The 13,233-nt window shown below is 37.4% G+C and overlaps 1 protein-coding gene across 1 annotated transcript in view; it reads left to right on the top strand.

Moving 5' to 3' along the window:
• The window catches only part of LOC104532459 (macrophage mannose receptor 1), a 34,598-nt gene extending 22,138 nt beyond the window's left edge, over positions 1-12,460 (top strand). The window contains exons 20-30 of the mRNA XM_010177681.1: positions 605-747; positions 2,541-2,646; positions 3,587-3,783; positions 5,412-5,514; positions 6,189-6,421; positions 7,876-8,041; positions 9,796-9,948; positions 10,262-10,378; positions 10,647-10,814; positions 11,940-11,975; positions 12,261-12,460. Coding sequence (XP_010175983.1) covers positions 605-747; positions 2,541-2,646; positions 3,587-3,783; positions 5,412-5,514; positions 6,189-6,421; positions 7,876-8,041; positions 9,796-9,948; positions 10,262-10,378; positions 10,647-10,814; positions 11,940-11,975; positions 12,261-12,460 — 1,622 coding nt within the window. The remainder of the gene's footprint in view (positions 1-604; positions 748-2,540; positions 2,647-3,586; positions 3,784-5,411; positions 5,515-6,188; positions 6,422-7,875; positions 8,042-9,795; positions 9,949-10,261; positions 10,379-10,646; positions 10,815-11,939; positions 11,976-12,260) is intronic.
• The last annotated feature ends 773 nt before the right edge of the window (positions 12,461-13,233 follow it).

The raw sequence follows: 13,233 nt of genomic DNA, 5'->3' as shown, positions 1-13,233 counted from the left end.
CCCTGTTTCTTAAAAATATCTTGCTAACTTTAATCCATACTTTTCCAGCAGTTTGGGAAAAGATGCATAATAAATTATAGTCATACCTGAGGTTTCTTCAGTGGCAATATTAGTCATAAAACTGGAATATAAGAAATTGATTTTAATGGGAAACGCAGGAACAATTTGACCATTGATTTTTCAGCTGCAAAACCAGTATGTTCTATTCAAATCAAGAGCAAATTGGTCCTTCGGAAAATAATTAGAGAATAGTTAGCAAAGGAGTAGAACATATATGGAGTTTCACATTTTATAGTGTTTTCACTGATAAAGTGTTACTTTACACTTGCATGTTTCAATGCAACAAAGCTGTTTGGATGGATTCTACTCAGAGGTCACAGACTTACCATATCAGTAATCTTGTGTGGCCACTATTCCCACAGCCACAGCAGGACCAAAGTCCTCCTCTAAGCAGCGATGATGGGAGGCAGAGCTGGGCTGAAGCATGTTATCTCACATTCCCAGGCAGATTGCTTTCAAACTTACAAGCATGGAAGCCAGCTCACATTGCCACAAATTTCAATCTTATTCAGTGTCTTATTATCTACATTTAAATCAATTTCAGGCTTGTGGAATGACGTCAGCTGTGGTTTTTCAAATGGCTATATCTGTGAGAGGCACAGAAGTTTTATAAACTCAACACTTCCTTCAGCAGTACCTTCGCCTCCTGGAGGATGTCCTGAAGATTGGTTTTTATTTAAAAATCAGGTATGATAACATTCATCTAAGCACAATGATATTAGTCTTTGGGAAGGTATTTAGAGATCACAGAATGGTTTGGGTTGGAAAGGACCTTTAAAGGTCATCTAGTCCAACCCTCCCTGCAATGAGTAGGGACATCTTCAACTACATTATGTTTACTCAGAGCCCCATTGTGATAGTTTCACTGGGCTAGCAACCAACACAGCCATTCACCCACTTCCCCCCCACCCGCAAGGGATAGGGGAGAGGATTTGGGGGCAAGGATTAGGCTTGTAGGTTGAGATAAGAACAGTTTAATAATAGAAATAAAAGAAAACTTAAACACCACCACCCCCCCCAATAGTAAAATAGTAGTGATAATGATAACAGTAATAAAATATTCCAACGAGTGATACCCAGTGCAACTGCTCACCACCCGCTGACTAAGCCCAGCCCATTCCCAGATAATGATCCCGGAGAAGCAACAATCCTGAACCAAAACCGTAATCCCGGAAGAGCAAGAGCCCAAGCAAAAACCCACGCAAATTTCCCCCCACACCTTTCTGGCCAGCCCTGGATAATATACTAAACATGCCGTGATACGATATGGAATATTTCATTGGCACATCCAAATGCCAGTTTTGGGTTTTGCTATTCACTCTCCCTCCCAGTCCTAGTGCATCTGTGAACCAGCCAAACACGATGGCCTTGAGCTCCAGCAGCAACTAATAACATTAGGACTTTTATCAATGTTCTTCTCATAACAAGTCTTGCACTGAAACCAAAACACAGCTATTCTAATTACTGAGAAGAAAATTAACTCTATCCTAGCAAAACCAGGACACCCATCCAACCTGACTTTGAATGTTTCCAGGGATGGGGCTTCCACAGCCTCTGGGCAACGTGTTCCAGTATTTCACCACCCTCATAAAAAATTCTTCCTTATGTCTAGTCTAATTCCACTCTCTTTTAGTTTAAAACTTTTATCCCTTGTCCTATCGCTACAGACCCTGCTAAAAAGTTTGTTTCCATTTTTCTTATAGGCCCCCTTTAAGTATTGAAAGGCCACAATTAGGTCTCCCCACAGCCTTCTCTTCTCCAGGCTGAACAATCCCAGCTCTGTCAGCCTTTCTTCAAAGAGATGTTCCATCCCTCTGATCATTTCTGTGGCCCTCCTCTGGACCCACTGCAACAGGTTCATGCCTTTCTTGTGCTTAAAACTCCAGAGCTGGACATAGTACTCCAGGCAGGGTAGTATAGCTTCTGGGAGGATCTGTTCCATGATCTTCCCAGGCACAGAGGTGAAGCTGACAGATCTGTAGCTCCCAGAGTCCTCCTTTGTACTATTTTTAAAAATGGGTGCAATGTTCCCTTTCTTACAATCATCATGGACTTCACCTGACTGCCATGACTTTTCAAATATCACTGAGAGTGGCTTGGCAACTACATCAGCTAATTCCCTCAGGACTCTGGGATGCATCTCGTCCGGTCCCATGGACTTACATATATTCAGGTTCCTCAGGTGGTCAGGAACCTGATTTTCCCTTACAGTGGGAGAGACTTTGCTCCCCGAGTCCCTGCCCTGTGGTCCATCCACTTGAAAAGTGTGGGAAGAGAGGTTGCCAGAGAAGACTGAGACAAAAATGTTGTTGAGTAACTCAGCCTTCTCCCTGTCCATTGTTCTAGAGCTAAGTCCCTGTTAACTTTGGAAAATTATTTTGTGGGTCTGAGCTGGGCTAATTTCCACTTAAACTAGTGTAATTCAAACCTATATTCCTTTTGCTGTCACTCACTAACAGTCTGTACTCTTTTTTCCCTAGTGTTACAGATTTTTTGGCTCTTCCTATGAATACTGGTATACTGCAAGAAGAATTTGTATGAGCCTTGGAGGAAATCTGGCGAGCATACACAATGAACAAGTCCAAGGTATAGTGCAACAGCTCTTTAGGTAACAGACAGCATTTAATCTGTATAGAGTGGTTATTTCCTGCAAAGAAGAACACAGCAAAAAGTGGCAGTATGTAAATGTAGGTATTTTATATGTATACTCAACATGGGTTATATGGCCATGGCATGAAACATTTTTAGAAGAACTGGGACCATCTGTCTAGGACATGCTAACGATGCCAAGGGTTACTTCCTCCTGTTCCGTGCAAACTGCTTTACATTATTTTTAGGCTATGAAGTAATACAAAATAACAAATCCAGACCTGGAATTTGTAGTTTTAGACACAGAGAAAGAAAAGGAATCCATGGTCTGTCTCTGCCAGACATAGAAAGGAGTATATCACTATATCTCTCTGAAATGACTGCCTAAATTCTGCAACTTAATTCAGCAGTAGAATGTAGAACTGAGGCTTTGAGCAACCTGGTCTAGTGGAAGGTGTCCCTGCTGATGGCAGGGGGGGTGGAACTAGATGATCTTTAAGGTCCCTTCCAACCCAAACCATTCTATGATTCTATGATTAATGTCAGAGTAAGGCACATTTTCACCCTGCTTATGTTCCTGAGCTTCCATTTGCAGCTGTATACAGCTACACATTTCCATCAGCCCATCAGCTCATCTTGAGAGTTGACATAAGTGAACTAATTAGATAACATGGTGGTCAGGTAGGTGTTTTTTTATCTTTCCTCTTTCCAATCTCGTTTCATAGTTCCAAATACCTACATTCTTCGAGACTTTTCACAGGCAAAGGCTTGGCATAACCTTGAAATAATAAACTTGGGCAAGTTTCTGATGAAATGCTAATTAAAATGTATTTACAAGCCTTTAACAAACAAAATAGCTAAGGATTTGTTTACGAGCTAATGTCTTGACTGATGACATGACATGTTCATCTTCTTTTTTATTGGCTGTTTTTCCCAGCTTTTCTCACTTACCATTTGAAGGATGTTTCAAATGATCCCTGGATTGGCTTGAATGATATACTCAGTGAACTCAACTTTGTTTGGTCTGATGGAAGTGCTCTCTCCTATACAAACTGGGCTCAAGATTCTCCAAAACTTGTAGAACCCATATTGTTTCCCAGTCTACATCCAGAAGATGGCCACAATCTGCAACAGGTAAATACCGCTTGCCATTTACCATCAAGTTAAATCTGAGGAGCGGTATCACTTCAAGTAAACATCTCATGTTGCTAAAGGTATTGCCTCAGCCTTCTCCCCAAGTTGTTCATCTATCTTTACACTGGGATCAGCAACAAAAAGTTTCAATGTCTGAGTATTCTAGCTATCTCAGAGCACAAAATGTTATTGCTGCCATTTTGAATTGCAGAATTTGGGAAAATTGCAGCAATGGACACATTGAATAAAGATTGCATAGATCGAATAAGTAATTTGCTGTCCATTTTTGAAAAAAAATAAAAGCAACATTAGAATTTTAGAAGTTACCACATGTTGGAAATATTTTCACGTTTGACAAGTTAACATGTTTGAAAAGGAAGGAGGAGAGGATGCGAAAGGAAAGAGTTCAAATTTTTTCTACTTCTTCCCTATTTAAAATTGTAATTGAGTCTCTAAAAGCCAATAGTTGTCAACTACTTTCTAAACCATTCAGACCCTCTCCACTGGAAGCACTGAAATTAAACTTCAGAATGTTATAAATAAAATAGCGTTCTACATATTCAGACCAATAGAGACTGATTTGCACACCCAAGTTGCCTTTCTTCCATTTATTTCCGTATCTTGCTTTCAGAACTTGCCCTTCACACTATGTCATTCCACTCACTGTCCATCCTCCCTTCATTTTGGTATCTGCACCTCTAGAGAGCCCAGAAATCATACCTCTAGACAACCAGCTTAATCTGCACCTGAGCCAATTCATTCTTCTCTTGCCCCTCTAGCCATTGGCCAAGGCACGCAGGAAGACATATAGGATACAGCACAATACATTGCTCCACTTTCCTTCAGCTCTAATAATGCTACTGGGAAATATCAAACAGGGAAAAAACTGAAAAGACTGTGCAAAGATACATTCTACTTTTCTCCTTCACCTTCAAGATACTAACAGCTATCTCCTTCAGAGGATCCTTTTCAAAGGAGTGAAATAACATTGAAGTTACTCAAGCTTAAGAAACTAGAGTCAAGAGCCACTAAAACATGCGTTCCTAAAATTCTGCATGGCAGCTCAGTAGGCTGTTGCAGGTTGTAACAAACTTGAAGCTCCAGCTTCATAAGCACTCAGCACCTGATCTGGTGTAGCTGAAATTCTAAGAACTAGCGCTGATGATACTCTGTCAAAAACCATCATTTATATGGTTCTGTCAAGAATAACCACTATTTAAAGTTGGCTTTGCAAGCCAAATAAAAGCATGACCTCCATTTATTTTTATTTCATTCTTATTAAAAAACTTACTAGTAGTCCCTCATTAGTCGAGACAGAAGGTGTGATAGAAAGTTCTTGAAAATAACAGTGCCTTCCAAGTATATTTCCTCAAAAATTACCAAATGAAAAAGCAGGTGGAGCTGAGGATTACAAAGATTTATAAGACAGTACCAAAGTGGAGTTGGCCACCAGAGGAGGACAGAAAGGACAGAAAAGGATGAAAGGAAGGTGTCTCTAGAGTTGTAATACAAGCCCTACAACATCGGAATTCAGAGGAAAAATGAGTGAAACTACCCAGGGGGTTGTAGCACTTTGTTTTATAACTTCTAATATCAATGTACTCATATCCTTTCCTTTACTCCAACAGTTTGATTGTGTTTCTCTGAAGAGAGGTCACGCTGATGACACAGGAAAATGGAACAATGAGGAGTGTTATAAGTCCAGAGGGTATATATGCCAAAAGAATAGTGGTGAGTTCTGTATCGCTAATCTTGAAATTTATAACACAAGGATTAAAATCACTTTTCTTGTGTAACATGCTTTAGATAAATTATCTTTTTATTTTTTAGGTAAAAGATCAGTAAAACCTAAGGGCCCATCTTGCAACTCAGTGTTACTTAGCTATGTTTTGGAGAAGGGAATGATAAATAAAATATAAGAATTTAAGAAAACAGAATGATTTTATTTTTAAAAATATAATTAAATAGCTAAGTCCACAAACATTTTAATTATAAAATTTCATAACGACCTATAGGTGATCATAACTGGTAAGCTTTACATTTACCCAAATAAACTTGATAGTCACAAAGCTGCTAAGCTTTAAAGAGTATTTTGAAAACACGCAGGGTAAGTCTGTTATTTTTGACTGATGGGGTGAATTTACCTCTGCAATATAAGATACTGTGAATTTACTGATTCAAAATTCTCAGAGTCTGAAAATGTATTTCTGTCATCCAGAAAGTTCACTGGTGTTTTGAAGTTTTCTTTTACTTACAGAAAACTGATGAGAAGGTGTTCCGTTCCATTAGCAATTTTCTACTAGGTTTGTAAATAATGAAGATGTTATTCAGTCACTTAAGTCAAATATGTGGCATTCAGATTTAACTGTTCTTGGGGTGATTTTTTTTCCCCCTTATTTCTACAGATCCTGAACTATTTAAGTCACCAGCAACAGCGCTAGACTTTGCTTCTGACCATTCTGGTGGCATTAGCTATTCTGTAACCCGTTCCAAAATGAACTGGGAGGAAGCACAGAAAAACTGCAATAACAATGCCTCAGAACTTGCCAGTATTTTAGACCCATATAGCCAGGCACTGTTGTTCTTACTTGCACAGGAATATGGAGAGCCTCTGTGGATTGGTCTTAACAGCAACATGGTAAGAACACTTACATTACATACAGGTAGTCAAGCTGACATGGGACCTGATCATACTGCATGCTCTCATCTTGAAACCTATAGGAATTTCTGCCAGTGCAGTGCTGAAAGCAGCATGTTACATCAGTACAGTACCCATTTACACTGGAGCTCTTCAAATAAGACTCATAGGGTGGAGATTTTAATGAACTAAGAACTCTTACATGCTGTAGCACAAGGAAATGCTCCTGCAAACCAGTATATAACAATACTGAGCGCTGTTTGGAGTAATTTAAAGGGTCCCAGATATAAATTGTAAAACCTCACACATTTTGAATTTATTTTAATCTAAACGATATTCCAGGAACTACATTGTTGCAGTTGTTATCCCGCAACGTCCCGTCCGGTCGAGGAGGCACAGAGACAAACCCTCACCCCGTCTCTGGGCCAATGAGCACTGACACCAATATGAGGATGCTGCAAATGGCGTTTAATGATGTGCGACACAGTACTATATGGTGTGGGTTCACTACGTCACTTCCGCCTGCTTACATCACAGGCTAAATGCTATTGGCTACGAGGAGAGAGAGGGTGGTGTCTTACCTTTCCGTACAGCACGATATCTTCCGGTCGCCAGACCCTATCTTACTACACTACATGCATCCTACCCTCCTGCTAAGTGTTTATGTACCTCAGTGACTAGTGACATGAAATCTCAGGTTGCACATCTGAGACCTGTGAAGGAATGGTTTCTATGTGTGTGTTTATGCTCACACGTTCTACTAGAGTAGTCTCATTCATACCAGCAGTAGCAGAACACACTTGTGGACAGAAATAGGGGTAAAAATTACTTAAAGGAATCTGGAGGCTGTAAGATACGGTACATATTGACCAATGGATATATTTTTTATTTAAAAATACAATTGGTGTAATTGATCTCATGAAGTTAGAATATTATGAAGAAAAAGTCCTTTCAGTTCTGTTCATCACTTGTATGCCAGGAGACGGTGAACATTTGGATGGTAGGTGTGTTTTGACATGCTATACTCTTCCCCATGAATGACAATCACGATAACTAGAACAAAAGCGATGGTGATCAGCGCTGCTTATTAAGAACACTTCCACCCACACTCCCATTTTCCATGCAGACCTTCGGGTGGTTGTACCAACACGATGTCTAATCTGACTCCCAGTTTTACAGCCCCTTTCTTTTTTCCCTTCCTTTCCCAAGGCTTGAAAAATGCTCTGAATTAATGTTAGATACTTTTTGGAGGGCAGAAAAAAAAAACCATTCTGCATTCACATTTGTGGATAACAGACACTGTACATTTTGTTGCAGTTTGCATTTGCAAGCACAAAAAGTGGCCATTAGTAAGCATATGATTCCATACCGGTTACATCAGAGTCCTCTTGAGGATCCTGTGTAGTAGCTATGTCACTCTCAGCAGCCTTGAAACTACTGTATTTTGCTTCCAGACCAATGGCAAGTATCAATGGACTGACAGATGGAGATTAGTTTACAGCAAGTGGTCCAGTGTGGAACCAAAACAGACATTAGCATGTGTCTACCTAGACACTGATGGCACCTGGAAGACAGCTTCTTGCAAGGAAAAATTCTCTTCTGTCTGTAAAAAATCAGATGGTAAGCAATCAAATATAAGTGTTTTTACTAGAGGGTGTGTAGATTTCAACTGCTAAATATAATAAGCCATTGGAAAAATACTTGGTTTATACAATAGTATACAGGAAGATGTGAGTAGCTAACTAGCTCTAAATATTGACATGAGTTCTTCTCAGAAGTAAATAAATTCATAATAGTAATTACCAAAAGCATAAGAAACAAAGGACTGAGTACTCATTAATTTCTTAATTATTCATTCTCGTAGGAAAAGTCATTAATCAGATGAAATTCTGTATCCAGTTTGAGGCACCGAAGTTTGAAAAAGCTCTCCATCAACTAGGGTTTTCTGGTGACCAAGAAATAAGAATTAAAAGGAAAGATTATAACTGGAGTTGAACAAAAGACTAATAAACACCAGACTAAGAGAAACCAGATTATCAATTTTAAATGTTAAAAACAAGCCCTAAGGAATGGAATTAAATTCTTCCCTACATCTGATATGAGTTCCAAAGGAGTAACAGACATAAATACAGCAAGGAAAGTCTTCTAATTTTATCAGTACAGTAGCCTTTTGTAAATACTTCGGACAGGTCAAAGAATCTCCATCAGAGATGGGACAAACATCCATTAAAAATTATATAATGAACTTCACATCACCTGTGAGCACAAAGTTGAAGTAAATAAACCCTTGAAGATCATTCCAAGCACACACTTCTATAATTTATATGGAAATAGGTATAAACATGATTTCACAATTTAGCTATATTCTTGTTTTTGTCAACATTACGGAAGATTTTGAATCATTAGAAAATATAAAATTGCATGCCAAATTACATTCTAAGATGTTATGATTTGACAAAAATCCTCAGATTTGATATATAATATCTCTTTCCACTTTAATATTCTGGAAATCTAATTTGAGAGCTGAATGTTCCTTAGTAGGGATAGAAATAGAAGACTCACAGGAAGAAAATGTAATTTGGCAGAACATTTAATTTTCATTCCATCTGCATTTATCTTTTCATCCAAAATCTTCCTATTATATGCAGTTTAATAAAAAGTTCTGCAAGCCATGTTTAGTTCTACAAACACTTTCATTCACAATCACAGTTTCTGCTATAAGGTTTTGATCCTGTCAAAAAATGAGACTGAAGTGTCAGAAGACACTTTAAAAATAGCCAATGTAACTAATTAGGCAGATATTTATGCCAGAAAAACAGCTGGGTATTTTATTGACTAGAGTAATTACAAAGATCATCATTAGACAGGATGTATACTTCATATAGACTAGTGTATCTTCCTAAACCACCTTGATAAATAAATATAAAGCAAAATACACTCTCAAACACAAAATCAAGGCCATATTCAAGCTCTTCACAGAATCAAAGAATGGTAGGGTTGGAAGGAACCTCTGGAGATCATCTAGTCCAACCCCCCCCTTCCAAAGCAGGTTCACCTTGAGCAAGTTGCACAGGGTCACATACAGGCAGGTCTTGAATGTCTCCAGAGAAGGAGACACCACAACCTCTCTGGGCAGCCTGTTCCAGTGCTCTGTCACCCTCACTGTAAAGTTTTTCCTCATGTTTAAGTGGAATCTCCCGTGTTCCAGCTTGTGCCCGTTGCCCCTTGTTATACTGCTGGCCTCTTTTTAGAACATGTTTCATTTCTTCTATGATGACAAACCAAATATATTGTTTAGTTTTGTCTTACTAGTATACAGGAAAAAAACAGATTTTATAAAATAACTGGATTCCAACTACCTGATCTCTTATCAGTAATGGCCCCTACTGAGCCCCCACAACTTCCTGGAAAATGCCCTGAATCAAGAGGACACAAATCTTGGATACCTTTCCATGGTCACTGCTATTACTTTGAGGCCTCCAGGAAAAGAAGCTGGTCTGAAGCTCATCAGGAATGTGCCCGACTAGGTGAATGTTTTGGTTTAGAAAGATCAAAGGTGCAATTAAACACATAAAATAATGGATGACATTACTAAGCAAATCAAATTACTTTAAAACTTCAAAATTAATGCTTCTGAGCTTGCTTTCTGAGCATGCATTTTCACAATAAAACTAAACTTTGTCAGAGACACAGGCATCTGATATCTCAAATACCAGATAAAATATTAATATCTCAAAAATATGAAATTCCTACTATCTTTTTGCATATCTTTTATGTGTTTATTGACTTAAGCTGTAAGAAAATGAGACATTGTGATGTGTTCATTAATATTTTTTTCAGCTGCTAATTTGGTATCAGTAGGAGACTATACTGAAGCAAACTTTCTGTCAGACACCATTAAGATACTCCATGGAAAATCACCAAACTTTTGGATAGGGCTAAAGGAAAATGACAGAGGTAACACCTTCAATATTTAATCATACATTATTATAATACAATATGATGATACGTTATACTAAAAAGAAAGGAAATTTGTATACTTGAAAGTACATATATATAAAAAATATACAAAGTTTATTTCAAAGCATGCTTACATATACCTAGAACTGTAAGTGAAACATTTAACTTCTTATTTGTGTTATACATTTTTGGTTTTCCCATCACAACTTATTCTACCTGTTTAAACCCCTGTATTTTACACATACATGCTCATTTTAAATATTAGAACAGTGGGTATGGACAGACAAATCTCCAATGGATTTTGTCAACTGGCAAATGGGAGAACCTTCAAACAAAAGGCATAAAGAATGTGGAGAAGTATGTGCACTCTCTGGCTACTGGAACACCAATGTATGTTCTTTCAAAAAAGGATATATCTGTAAAAAACCAAAAAGTAAGTAATTTTTCTAATACATTAAGGTTAATAATGCCTGATAATATATCTTCACTGTATAATGTAAAAATGTAAATCATTGTAAATTTGCAGGCAAAACCCATAGATCCTCATAGCAGGATTCGGCTGCCTATATACCAAGTACCCCCACATGGCCTCTTGTAGCCATCATGAATACTTCAGATCCTTATGTTTAGGCAAAAGAATGGTCAAAGATCACTAATTTTTAATAAAAAGCCAGTTTTCAGTAGAATTTTCCCTCAAATATAACACAATGTAAGCTCAAAGACAACATTTTGTTTAATTTCAGCTGAATATTCTAAAAAAAAAAAAATCTTGTTCTTAAGAGTGCAATGAAAACTGTCTTGTATAAATGCTCAAATTGGTGATTCTTTCCATTACTGTCCTCTAAGCAGATGGATTAGAGGAATATGACAACATACATTCTTGTGGCACTCTTTTATCTACAGCATGACAGAATCATGGTTAATAAAATGCTGGTACTATCCTGCTAGCAAAATTATCATCTGCAAGAAAATGCATGAGTTCAATTACCAATTGAGATTAAATGAAAGTGGTCCAGACCATGAACATTTTGTTTGGTTAAACTTCATATTTCTGTTCTCCTTTCCCTTACCTGCTAAGTTTAGGAAATGCAATTACCATAGGAACCACATCCACAGGGAATGGTTGTCTCTGACAGGAGGGGCTAAACTCACAGAAGATCCTTTTCAGTTCAAGTAAAATGCTCATAATACATCTCTAATACTCGAGACTTCCATTCAGGAATTTTTCCCTGCTTTAGAAAATACCTTAACACAATTAAGGATCCTGGGGCAGTTTCTCAGAAATTAGTGTATTTGAAAACACTTTTAGAAACAACAGAAATCTGACTCTAATTTCAGATCTTGTTGGGTATCTCAACTGAGAAGGTCAGATGCTCTTGGAATGAAAGAGCCAATCATGTTAGTAGAGGTTTACACATTCTTAGCTCCATCTCTCTGAAAGAAATTGTCACTAGCAAGGGGAATCACTAGCAAGGGAGCATCTGGACCTAGAAGGTTTAAAATGCCTCACTTTTTTTTTTAAGCATTCAGAATAAACATTTTCTTTTCCTTCCCAAAGCTCCTGAAAACACAAAGATGTCAACAGAAAATACGGGTAAGCATATTTCCATTTAAGTAGAATTATAAGGAGATGCTCGAATACCACAAGAATATAATTACATAGTTTCCAGGTATTAATTTTGAGAATATTTAAAAACAAAAAGTCCATAAACTTCATCTGTATCTCGATACGGAAAATAGAGATTATTCTGAAGTAAACTGGGTTTTGATCAGACTTAATTGTATGCAGTTTGGGTTTGTAAGTAAAGAAAAGCACTTATTACTAGATTCTGAAATCTCTTAAGATCAAAGGTGTTGATTCCATTTCATCCACTTACAGAAGGTAAAATGGAGAAAGTACTTTCTGTCGGCATCATCTGGCTGTCCGTTCTTCTAATCCTTTCTATAGTTGGAGCTGGAAGTATAATTTGTTTCTACTTGAGCAGGAAAAGACAAAACCTGCTACATATTTCAACCAGAATGAGCGGACCAGAAGCAACTGTGGAAATTCAAGACAAAGATGTACATACCAACATGTAGTCTGACAAAAAGCCCATATGTTCCAACCAACAAAAAACAGCCTATGAATCAGTGAAATCTTATGCCAGCTTTTTGTTTTCCTACCCAGATAATAGTGTCTTCATAAATATAAAGTTAATGGATTTATATATACTTCCTCCAAAATTCCTTCCAAAGTGTCATAGAGTTTCTTTTGTTTAGTATGGGGAGTACACGTATACTTTTCACATAAGCATGGCTGAAAAGCTAGCTCCAGAGGTGTTATGGGAAAATTCTGACAGGTATTTACTATGAGAAATTATTTTATTTAACTCAATATAGAAATTCGTCTTTTTGCACACAGGGGAAATCATTACTCATATCTTTATATTATTTTTTCCTGCTGTATTACTTTGGTCTTATCTATACTATAATGGGAAACACTGCTTATTTCAGATTTTCAGCTTCACAGTTTATGACACTATCTTTTCATTCATGTAAAACCTGCTATAATACCTGCATCTGTGAATTAAATATTATTTCCTTACCAAAAATGGATAGAAAGATGGAAAAAAAGTTGAAAATACTCCTTTATTCCTATTTCTAGTCTGAATTTTGGGAATAGTTACGCCATTTCCTAAGCCTTGCACTTTTCTATTAATTCTTCAAATTAATAAGAAAAATACAACAGTAGATGATCTTTCCATTGAATTTTATTTCAGTAACGATGCTTTCAGTATACAGAGATGCCCCTTTTATCCAAGCATGTATAATAAACGGCTGTCTTACAGTGCATTATATAGCTCTCCAGTTTA

This window comes from Antrostomus carolinensis, unplaced genomic scaffold (assembly GCF_000700745.2).
Source record: "Antrostomus carolinensis isolate BGI_N321 unplaced genomic scaffold, ASM70074v2 scaffold3631, whole genome shotgun sequence".
In the NCBI taxonomy this organism is placed as follows: Eukaryota; Metazoa; Chordata; class Aves; order Caprimulgiformes; family Caprimulgidae; genus Antrostomus; species Antrostomus carolinensis.
The sequence above is the reverse complement of the archived record's forward strand: the minus strand, read 5'-3'. Positions and strand labels throughout refer to the sequence as shown.